Consider the following 17,113-nt stretch of genomic DNA (forward strand, 5'->3'; position numbering starts at 1 on the left):
TGTTCCCAACATGTATCCCAGGAGCTGCAGTTGGCTGTTTGTTTTCTTGTACCAGAGGATTACATTGTAGTTGACTATAGTGTGTGAACAGGTGATTTCTGCTGTTTCTCCTTGTTCTTTATACATATCAGCAGGATTCTGGTGGACTTGGTCACTGAGTGAGGAACCTGTAAAAATTAATAATCAGCAACCTCAGATCAATACAAAATATAGAATGAGAGTAAATCTTGAAAAATTAAAAAAGTTAACAAGAGTGTGTTACCTGACACCAGGATAATGTTAAAGCTTATGCAGAAGAAAGTGATTATCATGTTGTGTTGCATAACTAAACTCAAGAACAGAGCTGTTGAGTTGTCTATGCTTTCATAACTGTATATTCAGTTCTGCTGATCATTCATAGGCCATTTCTTGGTAAACCCCTCCCATGAGGCAAATCCAGTGCTGTTGCTGTGTTCTCTGAATAGCCACTACGCCACAGACATACTGCCAGGTTATGAAATGACTTGGTTCTAAATTGTTTTTAGAACAAAAAAGTTTTCTTTATGACCGATATTTTCAAATATATTATATGGGCATTTTATGTGATACTGCTGGGTTCCTATGAACGGTATAATGTCATTTTCTAACCCACTAAGTTTTTCAGTTATATTCAATTTCTTGAAAATTTACATTTTTCTCAAACCACACTTAAGGTCATGAGCTGTGGGTAGTGATTGAACAGTATTTACCTTAAAGAAAACTTTTTCATTTTGTTTTTCTGCGTTATGCAGGTCACCAGGTAAACCTTTAATATTGTAATGCCAATAAAGTTCCAGCAACCGCCACATTTTTATTGGAAGATTTAAAAATATCCAAAGACCACAGTTTTTTGTGGTCCCCACCAAAGTTTGCACAAGATGCACCAACATTTTTGGATTTTTAATTTTATTAGAAATGAATCCATCAAAGCCAGTAAAATCAGTGGCAAAGCTGGCAAATATGAAGCACTTTTTTCTATAGTTTGTCAAAAATCTGTGTTGAGATGGGACCTGTAGAGAACCATCTGCAAGCAGTGCCTGTGCTGTTAAGAATAATAAGAATGCCATGATCAGTGGTATTCAGATAAATCTAGTTGAACTAAAATGGAATATTCACCCATATCTAAGCACATAAGAATATCATTAGTCAGTGCCATGGTTTTTTGGTAAATCATGCAACCTCTTTAATGAATATTTAATAGAAAATGCTAATCACCACTTTGTAAAGCCCGCAGGGATAAGACCAATTATTTTGATTAGTGAGGTGCAAAGATTAATTTCCCCGTGTAACACTAAAAGAAACTAAACTTGGGAGATTTCCTAGTTATTTCCTTTTTGTGTGATGTAATCCTTGTGTTTTAATTCCTAATATGCCCATATTGTCATCTGAATCACCGACAAAAGAGCTGTTGCTTTTAACTTTTATTGTATATTAAATATGTTATTAGTGGGATATAATTAGAATGAACCAACGATAACATCAATTGAAAACAGAAACCACAAAAGCAGGTGTCTGAGATCAGTTTATTCCCTATACTTGTGTCAAACCACTGATTCAAGGCTGTGTAGTTTTTGTAGTGTTCAGAGGAGCTTTTTGTCACTGTGCTTCTCTCGCTGCACAGTAGTACACTGCACTGTGCTCTTGTTGTGCAACTTTGACTATCAGAGAGCCGTTCTTTGCTGTATTCCCACTTAAATCTCCAGTGATATTGAAATGATCTTTATATTGGTCTTCAAATTTGTCATCTTTGTAGTACAAATACCCAATGAGTTTCATAGCTGTGTCTCCAGGCAGCTGCTGGTACCACAGCATCATCCTGTAGTCAGTCTTTTTATGGCTACAGAAAATCTCCACTTTGGATCCAACATTTGTGATAAACTCAGAGGGAAACTGACGGACCTCAATACCCACACAGACACCTGGTTAAAGAATGAAAACAAATTCAGTTTAAATCATAACATAATGCCACATTTAATGAAACCGTGCATGTTCAGATAACCTTGTTCAGATAAGTAAAGAAGTTATTACCTGTTAGGCAACAAAAAAAGAGAAAATTAATCATGTTGACCTTCCTTTGATAACGTCAAACTATATGAGCCTAAGAGTTGTAGGAATTTAAATTGCTGGGATGTGACTTCGGATCAACTGTGTGACCACACTGAACTAAGACCTAAAAGGAAAGTGAAGCGAACACTATGCTGGCTGGTAGGAGGAGTATGAACAGTTCAAAACCCAACAAAATAAATGTTTTGGTTTTTTTCAGTTTTTGTATTAAGGGGAGGGGTTTTCCTCTGTGTCCATAGCTTGCTGCACTGTAGTACAAGGCAATGTGCTCAGGTGCCTGTAGGTCGACTATAAACATAGAAGAATTCTTTGCTTTCCTCAAATCACCATTAATATTAAAATAAATCTTCATACTCATGTTAAACTCACACAGAGGAGAGAAAGCTGAACATACCCCCACAAACTCTAATGGCAGAAGCAAACATCACATCATCATTTATTATGACAGTCTTTATTGTAATGCAAATGTCCAGTGCACTTAATAACTTGGAATTTCTGCCTTTCTGTGGTTGCAGATGAGCTGCACTGAACTTCCACAGGTGTTTGGTAACCTGCAACACCTTTTATTTTATTTATACAGCGCCAAGTCACAACAACAGTTGCCTCAAGATGCTTTATCATTCATAATCTGTTCTTTATAATCTTTTTTCTATCTATTTATGATAACATCTAAACTAAAGATAATATGAAGTAGTATTTTTAAATAATAAATGTGATTACTAATAATCCATAATAAATCCGGCTCCTCACATACAAGGTCTTGAATAATCAGGCCCCATCTTATCTTAATGACCTTATAGTAGAGTATCGGCCCATTATTATAAGGTCAGTTTTTGTACAGCTTCTCCTACTTCTCTCAGCCCCAAGTGCTAACTTGTGGTTCCTAGAGTATTTAAAAGTTCAATGTGAAGGAGAGCCTTCAGCTTTCCTTCCCATTCAACTGGCTCCCTTTTCTCTGGAGCCAGCTTCTAGTTTGGATTCAGGAGACAGACACTATCTCCACTTTTAAGATTAGGCTCAAAACTTTTCTTTTTCATAAGCATATAGTTTGGAGGTTTTTCCTTACCACTGTCACCGAAGCGCTATTGGGGGTTTTCTCTGTTTATTTTTTTGTTGTTGTTTTTATTATTCTTATTGTATTATTGTTGGGTCTTTACCTTACAATATAAAACTGAATATTGTTGGCATGATGAGCTCCTGTCTGAACATGTCTGACATTTACCAGCTACTGCAGGTGTTGATCAGTATTTCTTGAGCTCCAGCGCCACCTACAGGAGGAGATGAAAGTAATTTCTAATGTCAGGCTGGTTGTCGAGCAGTTTTTGTACAGCTTCTCCTACTTCTCACATCACTGTGTTTACTGACAGCACAAAAATACACACCGCTGTCATTCTGCTGCAAGTCATTCACAGTTAGAGCCCCGTTCTCAATGGCTGCTTTGCTGGCTGAATATTTATTCTCAGGGGCTCCACCATAGTCCGGCTTCCCACCAAACACTGTGTAGACGATGAGTCTCATGGTCTCTCCTGGTCTTTGAATATACCAGTACATCTGGCTGTGGCCCTTATCTTTGTTGTGGCTGCAGTTCATCTCTGCAGCTTTGTTAACATAACTCCATCTGATTTCAGGTTGTTGAGTCACATCCTGGGAATGACCTGTAGGAACAAAATATAATTTAATACCAATAATTCTATGAGCAAAATGTTCAGGCATTAGATGGTGAAAAGAAATCTTTAAAGTCCAGGTATCTCTTGAGCGGTTCATGTACCTTGGAGCCAGAGAGATGAGATAACAAGTACGATGAGGGCTTGAGCAATCATAGTGATGCTCTACAATGAGATATAGCTGACACTGTAAATATTGAAGCCTGCTGCTATTTATAATGGTAGGTGGAGGTTATAGGTTTTAATTCTCTCTAAGGACCTCCCACTCCACTACCAGATTATAATCACAAGACCAATGTTGGTTAGAATACAGGTGCAAACGTCTGTGAGCTGTAAGAGATAAAAACTGGCAATTGGAAGGTTTTTGTATTGTGGATCAGTGATATGTAGCACTGTGGTATCTAGCAGCACAGAAGTACACTGCACTGCTGTTCATGAAGAGATCTTTAATTGTCAGTGTGCAGTTCTGGTCTTTATTTGCATTCCCAGCAATTGTCACAGTCACTCCAGGCTCTCGAGATGGGCTTGTTCCATACATGTATCCCAGGAGCTGCAGTTGGCTGCTTTTTGTTTTCTTGTACCAGAGGATTTGATCATAGTTATCTATACTGTGTAAACAGGTGATTTCAGCTGTTTCTCCTTGATTTTTATACATATCAGCTGGATCCTGGTAGACTCGGTCACTGAGTGAGGAACCTGTGAGAAATATCAGAAATCTTACATCAATATAAAATATAGAATGAGAGTAAATCCTGAAAAGCAAAAAAAAGTTAACAAGAGTGCGTTACCTGACACGAGGATAATGTTACAGCTTATGCAGAAGAAAGTGATCATCATGTTGTGTTGCATAATTAAACACAGGAACAGAGCTGGTATGTCTTCCTTGCTTTCATAACTGTATATTCAGTTCTGCTAATTATTCATACACCATTTCTTTAAAACCCTCCCACCAGGAAATTGGGTGGTGTTGCAGTGGATTCTGAAGAGCCACTACACTACAGACATACTGCCAGCTTATCAAAGGACTTAAAATAGTATCTTTTAGTTTTTGGTTACACATTTTCAATCTTTACCAGAACCTTTCTATGAGCTTTAAACCATCATACTGTATAGGGACAGTATGAGGTATTTCTACCTTAAATGTTTTGGCTATATTCACTTTTATTAAAAACTTGATTTTTTATTTTGCAATATGGTTTTTGCCTTCCTCACTTTCATCTGCATGTCATTCGTCGTCATATTGAAATGTTTCATTGAGAAGCTTCCAAATACAAGTTCAACACTAATTGTTAAACACTTACCACTGCTTAATCTTTCATGGAATAATTAGGCAACACGCTCACATGGTCATAAAAATGTTTGCTAGTCAATTGTTCAAAAACTTTTTAACCTCTGAAAATTGGGAACTTTTTATAAGTCTAAAAAGTGAATGCAGTTTTTTGTGAAACTCACTGAGTTAAAGCTGAAAGTCAGCATCAGTCAGGTCAGACATCTTGTTTGTATTAAAATCCACTGTGTTGGTTTACAGAGACACAATTACAAAAATCCTGTCATTGTGCTAATAAATATGGACATGTAGATTTCAGCTGCAACTAAATTGTTTTGTTTTTTTTAATAAATATTCAGTTTAGCTCCTTATATACCATTATTTTTAGATGAATCATCCACATGACATCTTGTCTTTGACATATTATTATGTATTAAATATGTTATCAGTGTGGCATCATTAGAGCAAAATTATATAAAAATTGAAAACCAAAACCACAAAAGCAGGTGTTCTAGATCAGTTTATTCCCTTTCTTGTGTCAAACCACTGATGATTTCAGGCTGTGGAGTTTTTGTAGTGTTCAGAGGGGCTTTTTGTCACTGTGTTTCTCTAGCTGCACAGTAGTACACTGCACTGTGCTCTTTTTGTACATCTCTGACTATCAACGAGCCATTTTTTGCTGTATTCCCACCCAGATCTCCTGTGATATTGAAATCATCTTTATATTGTTCTTCAAATGTGACCGCTTTGAAGTTTAAAAACCCGATGAGTTTCATAGCTGTCTCTCCAGGCAGCTGCTGGTACCAGAGCATCACTCTGTAGTTAGTCTTTTCATGACTGCAAAAAATCTCCACTTTGGATCCAACATCAGTGATGACCCCAGAGGGAGTCTGGCGGACCTCAACACCCACACAGACACCTGGATACAGGAAAAAAAACAAAAAAAACAAAAACATTTTGTTTAAATCATAAACATTCACACTTTCAGATAATTTTATGTTATGCAAACAAGTTATTACCTGTCAGACACCAGAAGACAAGAAAGGGAATCATCTTTATATTCCTTTGATTTGTTTTAGAGTTTACTTTTTAATTACTGGGATTCGACTGACTGAGGTTTAAGAGGAAAGTGAAGTGAAAATTATACTGGCGGGGATTTAACAACAAGGTGGGGCGACTGCATTCAGTTTAAAACCATTCACTTTATTGGGTTTGAGTTTTGGTATTACAGGGAGGGGTTTTCCTCTCAGTGTGCATAGCTTGCTGCACAGTAATACACTGCACTGTGCTCAGGTGCCTTTAGGTCCACTATAAACAGAGAAGCATTCTTTGCTTTTTCTCCACTCAAATCTCCACTAATATTAAAATGTGTCTTAAACACTTCCTCATGCTCTTTGTTGTTGTAATATAAATGTCCAATGCGCTTCAGAGCCTGGTCTCCAGGGGATTTCTGGTACCACTGCATGACCACGTAGTCGGTCTTTTCATGGCTGCAGACCAGCTGGACATTTTCTCCAGGTGTTCTGAAAATTTCCACAGGTGTTTGGAAAACTTTAACACCCAGACAAACACCTAGAAAAAGAGAAAATGAGTAATCGGCATATAAACTAAATATAAATTGGGATACTTGGATGATAAATGTGATTACCAGTGAGCCAAAACAAACTGAATAATGTCAGCATGATGAGCTTCTGTCTGAAAACAGAAAAGTGAGTGACTTGAGTATTTCCCCATGCACACTTTTATTGATGCCCTCCTCTTGAAACCAGCTGCTAAAGGTTTTGATATCAGTATTTCTTGAGCTTCATCGCCACCTACTGGAGGACATAAAACTCAAGTCATCTCTAATATCAGATTAATTGTTGAGCAGTTTTTGTACAGCTTCTCCTACTTCTCACATCACTGTGTTTACTGACAGCGCAAAAATACACACCAGTGTCATTCTGCTGCAAATCATTCACAGTTAGAGCCCCGTTCTCAGCTTTTGCTTTTGTAGCTGAATATTTGTTTTCAGGCGCCCCACCATAGTCGGGCACCCCACCCAAAGCTGTGTAGACGATGAGTCTCATGGTCTCGCCCGGTCTTTGAATATACCAGTACATCTGGTTATGACTTATATCTCTTTTGTGGCTGCAGTTCATCTCTGCAGCTTTGTTAACATAACTCCATCTGATTTCAGGTTCTTGAATCACATCCTGGGAAAAACCTGAAAGAAGAAAATATAAATGAATATTAAAAATGCTCTGAGCAAACGTGTTCAGGTCTTACATGAACAAAAATGATTAATGTTTATGAACCTTGAAGCCACAGAGATGAGAATATGAAAGCGATGACCGGTTGAGCAATCATAGTGTTACTGTACAATGTGATGAGAGAGATTTCCATTATTTAAGTCTGCTGCTATTTATAATGGAAGGTGGAGGTTAAAGGCTTGTCCTCACAGTAAGGACCTCCCATTCCCTTACTGGGTTATAATCACAAAACCAATGTTGGTTAGAATACAGGTGCAAGCAGCTATGAGCTGTAAGAAGACTAACAGTGAAGATGTCTTTGCATTGAGGTGTAGTGATGTGCAGCACTGTGGTAACTGGCAGCACAGAAGTACACTGCACTGCTGTTCAGGGTGAGATCTTTTATTATTAATGTGCAGGTCTTGTCTTTATCTGCACTCCCTTTGATTTCAACCATCCATCCAGGCTCTAACACGTCTTTGGTTTTTAACATGTATCCCAGGAGCTGTAGTTGACTGTTTTCTGTTTGCTTGTACCACAAGATGCGATCATAGCTAGCTATCTTGTGTACACAGTTGATTTCAGCTCTTTGTCCTTGATTTTTATACATATCAGCTGGAGTCTGGAAGACTTGGTCACTGAGTGAGGAACCTGTGAAAAATGTCAACAAAAAAATCCCACAACAATATAAAACAACAAATATGTGAGTAAAGGATTAAAAATTAAAAAGTAAAAAAGGTGTATTACCTGAAACCAGGATAATGTTTAAGGTTATGCAGAAGAAAGTGATTATCATATTGTGTTGCATGATTATATTCAAGAAGTTGCATGTTAAGTCTTCGGTGCTTTCATAACTGTGTATTCAGCTACACTGATCATTCATTTGTCATTTCTGGTTAAACCCTCCCATCAAAAAATGGGCAGTGATGCAGTGAATTCTGAGCAGGCTGCCAGGTTATGAAATGACTTGGTTCTAAATTGGAGGTGTCTTTATGACCGATATTTTCAAATATATTATGTGGGCATTTTGTGTGATACTGCTGTGTTCCTATGAACGGTATAATGTCATTTTCTAACCCACTAAGTTTTTCAGTTATATTCAATTTCTTGAAAACTTTAATTTTTCTCAAACCAAACTTAAGGTCATGAGCTGTGGGTAGGGATTGAAAGGTTATTTACCTTAAAGAAAACTTTTTCATTTTCTTTTTTCTTTTTTTTTGTTTTTTGCAATATACAGGTCACCAAGTAAACCTTTAATATTGGAATGCCAACAAAGTTCCTGCAACTGCCCAAATTTTTATTGGAAGATTTAAAAATATCCAAAGACCACAGTTTTTTGTGGACTCCACCAAAGGTTGCACAAGATGCACCAACATTTTTGGATTTTTAATTTTATTAGAAATAAATCCATCAAAGTCAGTAAAATCAGTGGCAAAGCTGGCAAATATGAACCACTTTTTTCTATAGATTGTCAAAACTCTGTGTTGAGATGGGACCTGTAGAGATCCTTCTGCCTGTGCTGTTAATAAGAATGCCATGATCAGTGGTGTCCAAGGCTTCAGATAAATCTAGTTGAACTAAAATGGAATATTCACCCTTATCTAAGCACATAAGAATATCATTAGTCAGTGCCATGGTTTTTTGGTAAATCATGCAACCTCTTTAATGAATATTTAATAGAAAATGCTAATCACCACTTTGTAAAGCCCACAGGGATAAGACCATTTATTTTGATTAGTGAGATGCAACGATTAATTTTCCTGTAACACTAAAAGAAACTTAAACTTGCCAGTTATTTCCTTTCTGTGTGACTGATGTAATCCTTGTGATTTAGATCCTAATATGCTCATATTTTCATCTGAATCACCCACAAACAAGCTGTTGCTTTTGACTTTTATTATATAGTAAAATGTTATTAGTGTGATATAATTAGAATGAACCAACAATAACATCACAGTTGAAAACTGAAACCACAAAAGCAGGTGTCTGAGATCAGTTTATTCCCTATACTTGTGTCAAACCACTGATTCAAGGCTGTGTAGTTTTTGTAGTGTTCAGAGGAGATTTTTGTCACTGTGCTTCTCTCGCTGCACAGTAGTACACTGCACTGTGCTCTTGTTGTGCATCTTTGACTATCAGAGAGCCGTTCTTTACTGTATTCCCACTTAAATCTCCAGTGATATTGAAATGATCTTTATATTGGTCTTCGAATTTGTCATCTTTGAAGTACAAATACCCAATGAGTTTCATAGCTGTGTCTCCAGGCAGCTGCTGGTACCACAGCATCATCCTGTAGTCAGTCTTTTCATGGCTGCAGGAAATCTGCACTTTGGATCCAGCTTTTGTGATAAACTCAGAGGGAAACTGACGGACCTCAATACCCACACAGACACCTGGTTAAAGAATGAAAACAAATTCAGTTTAAATCATAACATAATGCCACATTTAATGAAACCGTGCATGTTCAGATAACCTTGTTCAGATAAGTAAAGAAGTTATTACCTGTTAGGCAACAAAAAAAGAGAAAATTAATCATGTTGATCTTCCTTTGATAACGTCAAACTATATGAGCCTAAGAGTTGTAGGAATTTAAATTGCTGGGATGTGACTTCGGATCAACTGTGTGACCACATTGAACTAAGACCTAAAAGGAAAGTGAAGCGAACACTATGCTGGCTGGTAGGAGGAGTATGAACAGTTCAAAACCCAACAAAATAAATGTTTTGGGGTTTTTTTTTCAGTTTTTGTATTAAGGGGAGGGGTTTTCCTCTGTGTCCATAGCTTGCTGCACTGTAGTACAAGGCAATGTGCTCAGGTGCCTGTAGGTCGACTATAAACACAGAAGAATTCTTTGCTTTCCTCAAATCACCATTAATATTAAAATAAATCTTCATACTCATGTTAAACTCACACAGAGGAGAGAAAGCTGAACATACCCCCACAAACTCTAATGGCAGAAGCAAACATCACATCATCATTTATTATGACAGTCTTTGTTGTAATGCAAATGTCCAGTGCACTTAATAACTTGGAATTTCTGCCTTTCTGTGGTTGCAGATGAGCTGCACTGAACTTCCAGCTTCCAGTTTGAATTTAGGAGACAGACACTATCTCCACTTTTAAGATTAGGCTCAAAACTTTTTTCTTTTTCATAAAGCATATAGTTTGGAGGTTTTTCCTTACCACTGTCACCGAATCGCTATTGGGGGTATTCTGTTTATTTTTTTTTGTTTTTATTATTCTTATTTTATTGTATTATTGTTGGGTCTTTACCTTACAATATAAAACACCTCTGGGGAACTGTTGTTTTGATTTGGCGCTATATAAAATAATTGAATTAAATTAAATGAAACTGAATATTGTTGGCATGATGAGCTCCTGTCTGAACATGTCTGACATTTACCAGCTACTGCAGGTGTTGATCGGTATTTCTTGAGCTCCAGCGCCACCTACAGGAGGAGATGAAAGTAATTTCTAATGTCAGGTTGGTTGTCGAGCAGTTTTTGTACAGCTTCTCCTACTTCTCACATCACTGTGTTTACTGACAGCACAAAAATACACACCGCTGTCATTCTGCTGCAAGTCATTCACAGTTAGAGCCCCGTTCTCAATGGCTGCTTTGCTGGCTGAATATTTATTCTCAGAGGCTCCACCATAGTCCGGCTTCCCACCAAACACTGTGTAGACGATGAGTCTCATGGTCTCTCCTGGTCTTTGAATATACCAGTACATCTGGTTATGGCCCTTATCTTTGTTGTGGCTGCAGTTCATCTCTGCAGCTTTGTTAACATAACTCCATCTGATTTCAGGTTGTTGAGTCACATCCTGGGAATGACCTGTAAGAACAAAATATAATTTAATACCAATAATTCTATGAGCAAAATGTTCAGGCATTAGATGGTGAAAAGAAATCTTTAAAGTCCAGATATCTCTTGAGCGGTTCATGTACCTTGGAGCCAGAGAGATGAGATAACAAGTACAATGAGGGCTTGAGCAATCATAGTGATGCTCTACAATGAGATACAGCTGGCACTGTAAATATTAAAGCCTGCTGCTATTTATAATGGTAGGTGGAGGTTATAGGTTTTAATTCTCTCTAAGGACCTCCCATTCCACTACCGGATTATAATCACAAGACCAATGTTGGTTAGAATACAGGTGCAAACGTCTGTGAGCTGTAAGAGATAAAAACTGGCAATTGGAAGGTTTTTGTATTGTGGATCAGTGATATGTAGCACTGTGGTATCTAGCAGCACAGAAGTACACTGCACTGCTGTTCATGAAGAGATCTTTAATTGTCAGTGTGCAGTTCTTGTCTTTATTTGCATTCCCATCAATTGCCACAGTCACTCCAGGCTCTAGAGATGGGTTTGTTATAAACATGTAACCCAGGAGCTGCAGTTGGCCAGTTTTTGTTTGCTTGTACCAGAGGATTTGATTGTAGGTATCTATACGGTGTGAACAGGTGATTTCTGCTGTTTGTCCTGGATTTTTATACATATCAGCTGGATTCTGGTGGACTTGGTCACTGAGTGATGAACCTGTGAGAAATATCAATGAAAACATCACAACAAATTACAACAAGGAATATGAGAGTGAATCTTGGAAAATGGAAAAGTTGATGTGCATTACCTGACACCAGGATAATGTTAAAGCTTATGCAGAAGAAAGTGATCATCATGTTGTGTTGCATGACTACATTCATGAACATTATGTCTTCTGTGCATTCATAACTGTGCATTCAGTCTGCTGATCATTCACATGTCATTTTTGGGTAAACCCTCCCATCAGGAAATTGGCAGTGATGCAGTGGATTCTGAAGAGCCACTACACTACAGACATACTGCCACCTTATGACAGGACTTCAAATAACAAAGACCTAAACTGAACAGAGATGTGTAACACAAATCATAACCTAATGGACGATTATTTCCTCAGGACTGTGCAGCCTCCCTGTAGTGGTTCTAATCTGTGGTTATACACTGGTGACCATGTTAGAAGGTAAAGACTCTACAATAATAAGAAGAACATGTTCCAGTGTAATAAAGCTATCACACTGGTACAAACACCAAATCAAGTTTAATGAGAAAATATGAAAATATTTTTTGAGGTGTTCAACAACATTTAACAAGACAGAAGTTATTAGGATTTGTAATTTTATTAAACATTTGTCTGTCACAGGCAATGAAACTACTACTACCACAATGAAAAACTACTTCTCAGCAACTATTTCTTCAGTTTGGCAACAAACAGCATTTTGATGCAGCACCCCTTCAGGCAGATGTTCTGGAAAACACAGTCATTTTTCTTATTAGTTAACATGATGAACGAGTACACAGCCATAATTGTTTTAAAATTTCTCAGATTATTTTGAAATATTATTTTTTTATGCAATTATTAAGAAATATAATGTTTGACATGCTACAGCTTTAATCAGCTTGTTAATTTTGCAGACAGTTTTTCTCATCACCACAGTTAAATAATACATTTAATTCAAGAGCACAGAAATGATGATGAAAACAAGTTTAAAGGCTTCATGTTTGATGTCAAACAACATGTTCATATCCAACATGAAGGTGGTCTGTGGGGATGGAGGTGCAGCCTTATTATGTCCTCTTTCATTTGCACTGATATCGCTTTAGATGTCATACTGAATTGTGAGTTTGAAGCTACCAAATACATTTCAACTCTTTGACTAAACAGGCTCACATGGCCATGAAACTACTTCTCAGTCAGTGAACTACTGAAAATGGGAGACTGTTCAAAGCTGTAGTTCATAAACATTTAAAGCAGTGCTTGCGTTAAATCCATTTAATTAAAGTTGAAAATCAGCACTTTGATCACATCTTTTTTTGTGTGTGTTTAATTTAAAGTCCACTGTGGTGATTTACAAAGACAAAATAACAAAAATTGTGCCCAATAATTCTGAATCTGTATATTCAAGCGACAACTGAAATATATATATATTTTTTTTTTCTTTACTATTTAACTTTATATGTTTTTGTTCTGCTAATGTTCACTGTTTCACTGTTGGTCATGTCAAGATGCAAAGATTTGTTTCATTGTAAAACTAAAACAAACAAACTTAGAATCTTTTTTTTTTTTTTTCTGGTGATGAATTACTGTAAGCTTAAGCTCCAGCATGAATCTCTATTCTGTTATTTCACCTGAATTATCCAAAAAAAACTTGGGTTGCTTTTAAGCTTTTATTACACATCAGAAATCTAATGTTACACGTTTGGTAAAATTGGAATAAGCCAGCAAAATTGTATTAAATTAAAAACCAAAACCACGAAAACAGGTGTCTCAAATCAGTTTTTCTTTTTTCAAACCACTGATGATTCCAGACCGTGGGGTTTTTGTAATGTTCAGAGAATCTTTTTGTCATTGTGCATATCTAGCTGCACAGTAGTACACTGCACTGTGCTCATGTTTTGCCACTTTGACTATCAGAGAGCCATTTTTTGCGGTATCCCCACTTAAATCTCCTGTAAAATCAAAATGATCTTTATATTGGTCTTGGTCAAATGTGACAGCTTTGACGTTTAAAAATCCAATGAGTTTCATAGCTGTCTCTCCGGGTGGCTGCTGGTACCAGAGCATCACCCTGTAGTCAGTCTTTTTATGGCTGCAGAAAATCTCCACTTTGGATTCAACATTTGTGATGAACTCAGAGGGAGTCTGACGGACCTCTACACCCAGACAGACACCTGGATAGAGAATGAAGAAAATTCAATTTAGACCGTAACCCGACACATTTAATGAAACCATTTCCATGTTAACATCGCCTGAATAGACAAACATAAAAAAATTCTGGTTAAATTATAACAGATGATACACTTAATGACACAATATAAATGTCAACAGGATCTTATGGTGTGTAAACAAGGTATTACCTGTCAGGCACCAGAAAAAGAGAAAAACAATCATTGTGACCCTCCTTTGATAACGTGTCTTTAAATTGAACTTGCTATGTTTGGATGTCGGACTTTACTGATTTGTCTTAAACTTTAAGATGAAAATAAAGTGAACACTATACTGGCCGGGATCTAACCAAGAGGTGGGAGGAGTATGTTCAGTTTAGATCCATAAGACCATTAAAGTGGGTGGTTTTGAGTTTTTGTATTACAGGGAGGGGTTTTCCTCTCAGTGTGCATAGCTTGCTGCACAGTAATACACTGCACTGTGCTCAGGTGCCTTTAGGTCCACTATAAACAGAGAAGCATTCTTTGCTTTCTCTCCACTCAAATCTCCACTAATATTAAAATGTGTCTTAAACACTTCCTCATGCTCTTTGTTGTTGTAATATAAATGTCCAATGCGCTTCAGAGCCTGGTCTCCAGGGGATTTCTGGTACCACTGCATGAGCATGTAGTCGGTTTTTTCATGGCTGCAGACCAGCTGGACGTTTTCTCCAGGTCTTCTGAAAACTGCCACAGGTGTTTGGGAAACTTTAACACCCAGACAAACACCTAGAAAAAGAGAAAAAGAGTAATCAGCATATAAACTGAATATAAATTGGGATACTTGGATGATGCATTTGATTACCAGTGAGCCAAAACAAACTAAATACTGTCAGCATGATGAGCTTCTGTCTGAAAACAGAAAAGTGAGTGACTTGAATATTTTGCCATGCACAGTTTTATTGACGCCCTCCTCTTGAAACCAGCTGCTAAAGGTTTTGATATCAGTATTTCTTGAGCTTCATCGCCACCTACTGGAGGACATAAAAGTCAAGTCATCTCTAATATCAGATTAATTGTTGAGCAGTTTTTGTACAGCTTCTCCTACTTCTCACATCACTGTGTTTGCTGACAGCACAAAAATACACACCAGTGTCATTCTGCTGCAAATCATTCACAGTTAGAGCCCCTTTCTTAATGTTTTTTTGATAGATTAAAAAAAAAAAAAAAAAAAAAGATAAATTCTTCTTCTTTACCTGAATAGTAATAACCTCAAACTGTGGGTATTTATACTGCACCACCTTTAAGCATTCTTAAGTACTTCATGGCATTAAAGCATGTACATGTGTGTTGAGATGAAGATATCTTTTCAAATCTTAGCTGAAAAATTTCATGAGGCTTGTAGAGGCATGTCTGCTTTGTTATTATTTGGACTTCCTTCCTGGTTATATAAAGAGTACATATCTGAACAACATGCCTAGATAGATAAGACTAAAACATGGGTGTGTTAACATGTTGTTCTATGGATGGATTAAGCCACTAGACAACCACCAAAGCAGGTGCTTCAGAGCGTGTTTTATCAAAACCACAATGATGAAAAATAATGCAGAGTTTTTGTACAGTTCAGAGGGACTTTTTATCATTGTGCTTTACTTGCTGCACAGTAGTACGCTGCACTGTGCTCTTGTTTTGCGACTTGAACAATCAGATAACCTTTTTTTACTGTATTCACACTCAAATCTCCAGTGATATTGAAATTATCATATTGCTCTTCAAATGTGGGATCTTTGTAGTACAAATACCCGATGAGTTTCATAGCTGTCTCTCCAGGCAGCTGCTGGTACCAGAGCATCATCCTGTAGTCAGTCTTTTCATGACTACAAAAAATCTCCACTTTGGATCCAGCTTTTGTGATGAACTCAGAGGGAGACTGACGGACCTCAACACCCAGACATACACCTGGATAAAAATATTTTAAAAAACAAAAAAAACATTCAGTTTAAACCAAAACATATGACTCATTTATATAATCTGATCAGTTTCCATGTTTAGAAGATATTATTCTAGGTAAACATGTTATTACCTGTTAAGCAACAGAAAAAGAGAAAATTAATCATGTTGACCTTCCTTTGATAACATGTCAAACTGTGTGCCCTAAGGCTTTAGGATTTAAATCACTGGGATCTGACTTCAGATCAACTGTGTGACCATACTGAACTAAGATCTAAGGAAAGTGAAGTGAGCACTATGCTGGCTGGCATCTATTTAAGAGATCACAATCCACTTTGATGTTTTTGAGTTTTTGTATTAATGGGAGGGGTTTTCCTTTCAGAGTGCACACTACTGCACTGCACTGTGCTCAGATGCCTTTACCTGAACTATAAATAGAGAAGTATTCTTTGCTTACTCACCACTCATATTGGCAGTAATATAAAACACACAGATTTCAGAATGCATTTTTCAGCTTTCACATTTCAATTATTAGCTTATACTCAGACTTCTCACACAAACACTCAATGCTAGTAGCAATCTAACTGCTGGCTCGTTGTTTGCAGGGGAAGCAAGCAGTGGGGTGAGGTGGCTGTCACCTGGAAATTAAGATGCTTCTGTCTGTCCAAATATCCGATTTGCACGCAGTATTTTCTGCAAACCAGCTAACAAGAAATCTCCACCTGTCTCAGCAGAACACACAGAGGAGAGAAAGCTGAACATGCCCACACAAGTTTTGATACCAGTATTTCTTGAGCTCCAGCGCCACCTACTGGGAAGACAAAAGTCAAGTCTTTTGTTGTATCAGATTGGTTGTCAAACAGAGAGATGAGACAATCTTTAAAGTCTAGCTATCTCTTGCAAGCATCATGTACCTTGGAGACAGAGAGATGAGACAACAAATTCTACGAGCACTCATAGTGATACAATGAGATATGGCCGATATTGTAAATATTATAGCCTGCTGCTATTTATTTTTAAGTCACTCTAAGAACCTCCCATTCCTGTACTGGATCATAATCACAAAACTTTGTTGGTTAGAATACAGGTGCAAGAAACTGTGTGTTATGAGATGACAAGACAGTGAGGAGGTTTTTGTATTGAGTGTCAGTGATATGTAGCACTGTGGTATCTAGCAGCACAGAAGTACACTGCACTGCTGTTCATGAAGAGATCTTTAATTGTCAGTGTGCTGTT

The 17,113-nt window shown here is 37.3% G+C and overlaps 2 protein-coding genes, 1 long non-coding RNA gene and 2 gene segments (V, D, J or C); 1 reads left to right on the forward strand and 4 right to left on the reverse strand.

Annotated features, from left to right (window-relative positions):
- The window catches only part of LOC100702154 (immunoglobulin lambda-1 light chain), a 95,331-nt gene that overhangs the window by 53,549 nt on the left and 24,669 nt on the right, over positions 1-17,113 (reverse strand). Inside the window, exon 3 of one of the 2 annotated variants that reach the window (XM_025900822.1) lies at positions 15,579-15,583. The exons of the other annotated variant lie outside the window; for it this stretch is intronic. Coding sequence (XP_025756607.1) covers positions 15,579-15,583 — 5 coding nt within the window. The remainder of the gene's footprint in view (positions 1-15,578; positions 15,584-17,113) is intronic. 2 annotated transcript variants of the gene reach the window in all.
- The window catches only part of ccdc177 (coiled-coil domain containing 177), a 198,558-nt gene that overhangs the window by 41,599 nt on the left and 139,846 nt on the right, over positions 1-17,113 (forward strand). The gene's annotated exons all lie outside the window — the stretch shown is intronic.
- On the reverse strand, positions 1,489-2,213 carry LOC109195933 (T cell receptor alpha variable 23/delta variable 6-like). The segment is given in 2 exon segments: positions 1,489-1,937; positions 2,047-2,213. Coding segments are annotated over 2 exon segments (357 nt in total).
- On the reverse strand, positions 9,289-9,913 carry LOC109195934 (T cell receptor alpha variable 23/delta variable 6-like). The segment is given in 2 exon segments: positions 9,289-9,637; positions 9,747-9,913. Coding segments are annotated over 2 exon segments (357 nt in total).
- Positions 13,491-14,846, reverse strand: LOC112843087 (uncharacterized). Its single transcript, XR_003215202.1, has 3 exons — positions 14,793-14,846; positions 14,141-14,716; positions 13,491-13,954 (listed from the first exon to the last, which is right to left on the reverse strand). It is a non-coding gene; the product is annotated as an uncharacterized LOC112843087 (long non-coding RNA).

The sequence above is a fragment of the Oreochromis niloticus genome, linkage group LG19 (assembly GCF_001858045.2).
Source record: "Oreochromis niloticus isolate F11D_XX linkage group LG19, O_niloticus_UMD_NMBU, whole genome shotgun sequence".
Classification (NCBI taxonomy): Eukaryota; Metazoa; Chordata; class Actinopteri; order Cichliformes; family Cichlidae; genus Oreochromis; species Oreochromis niloticus.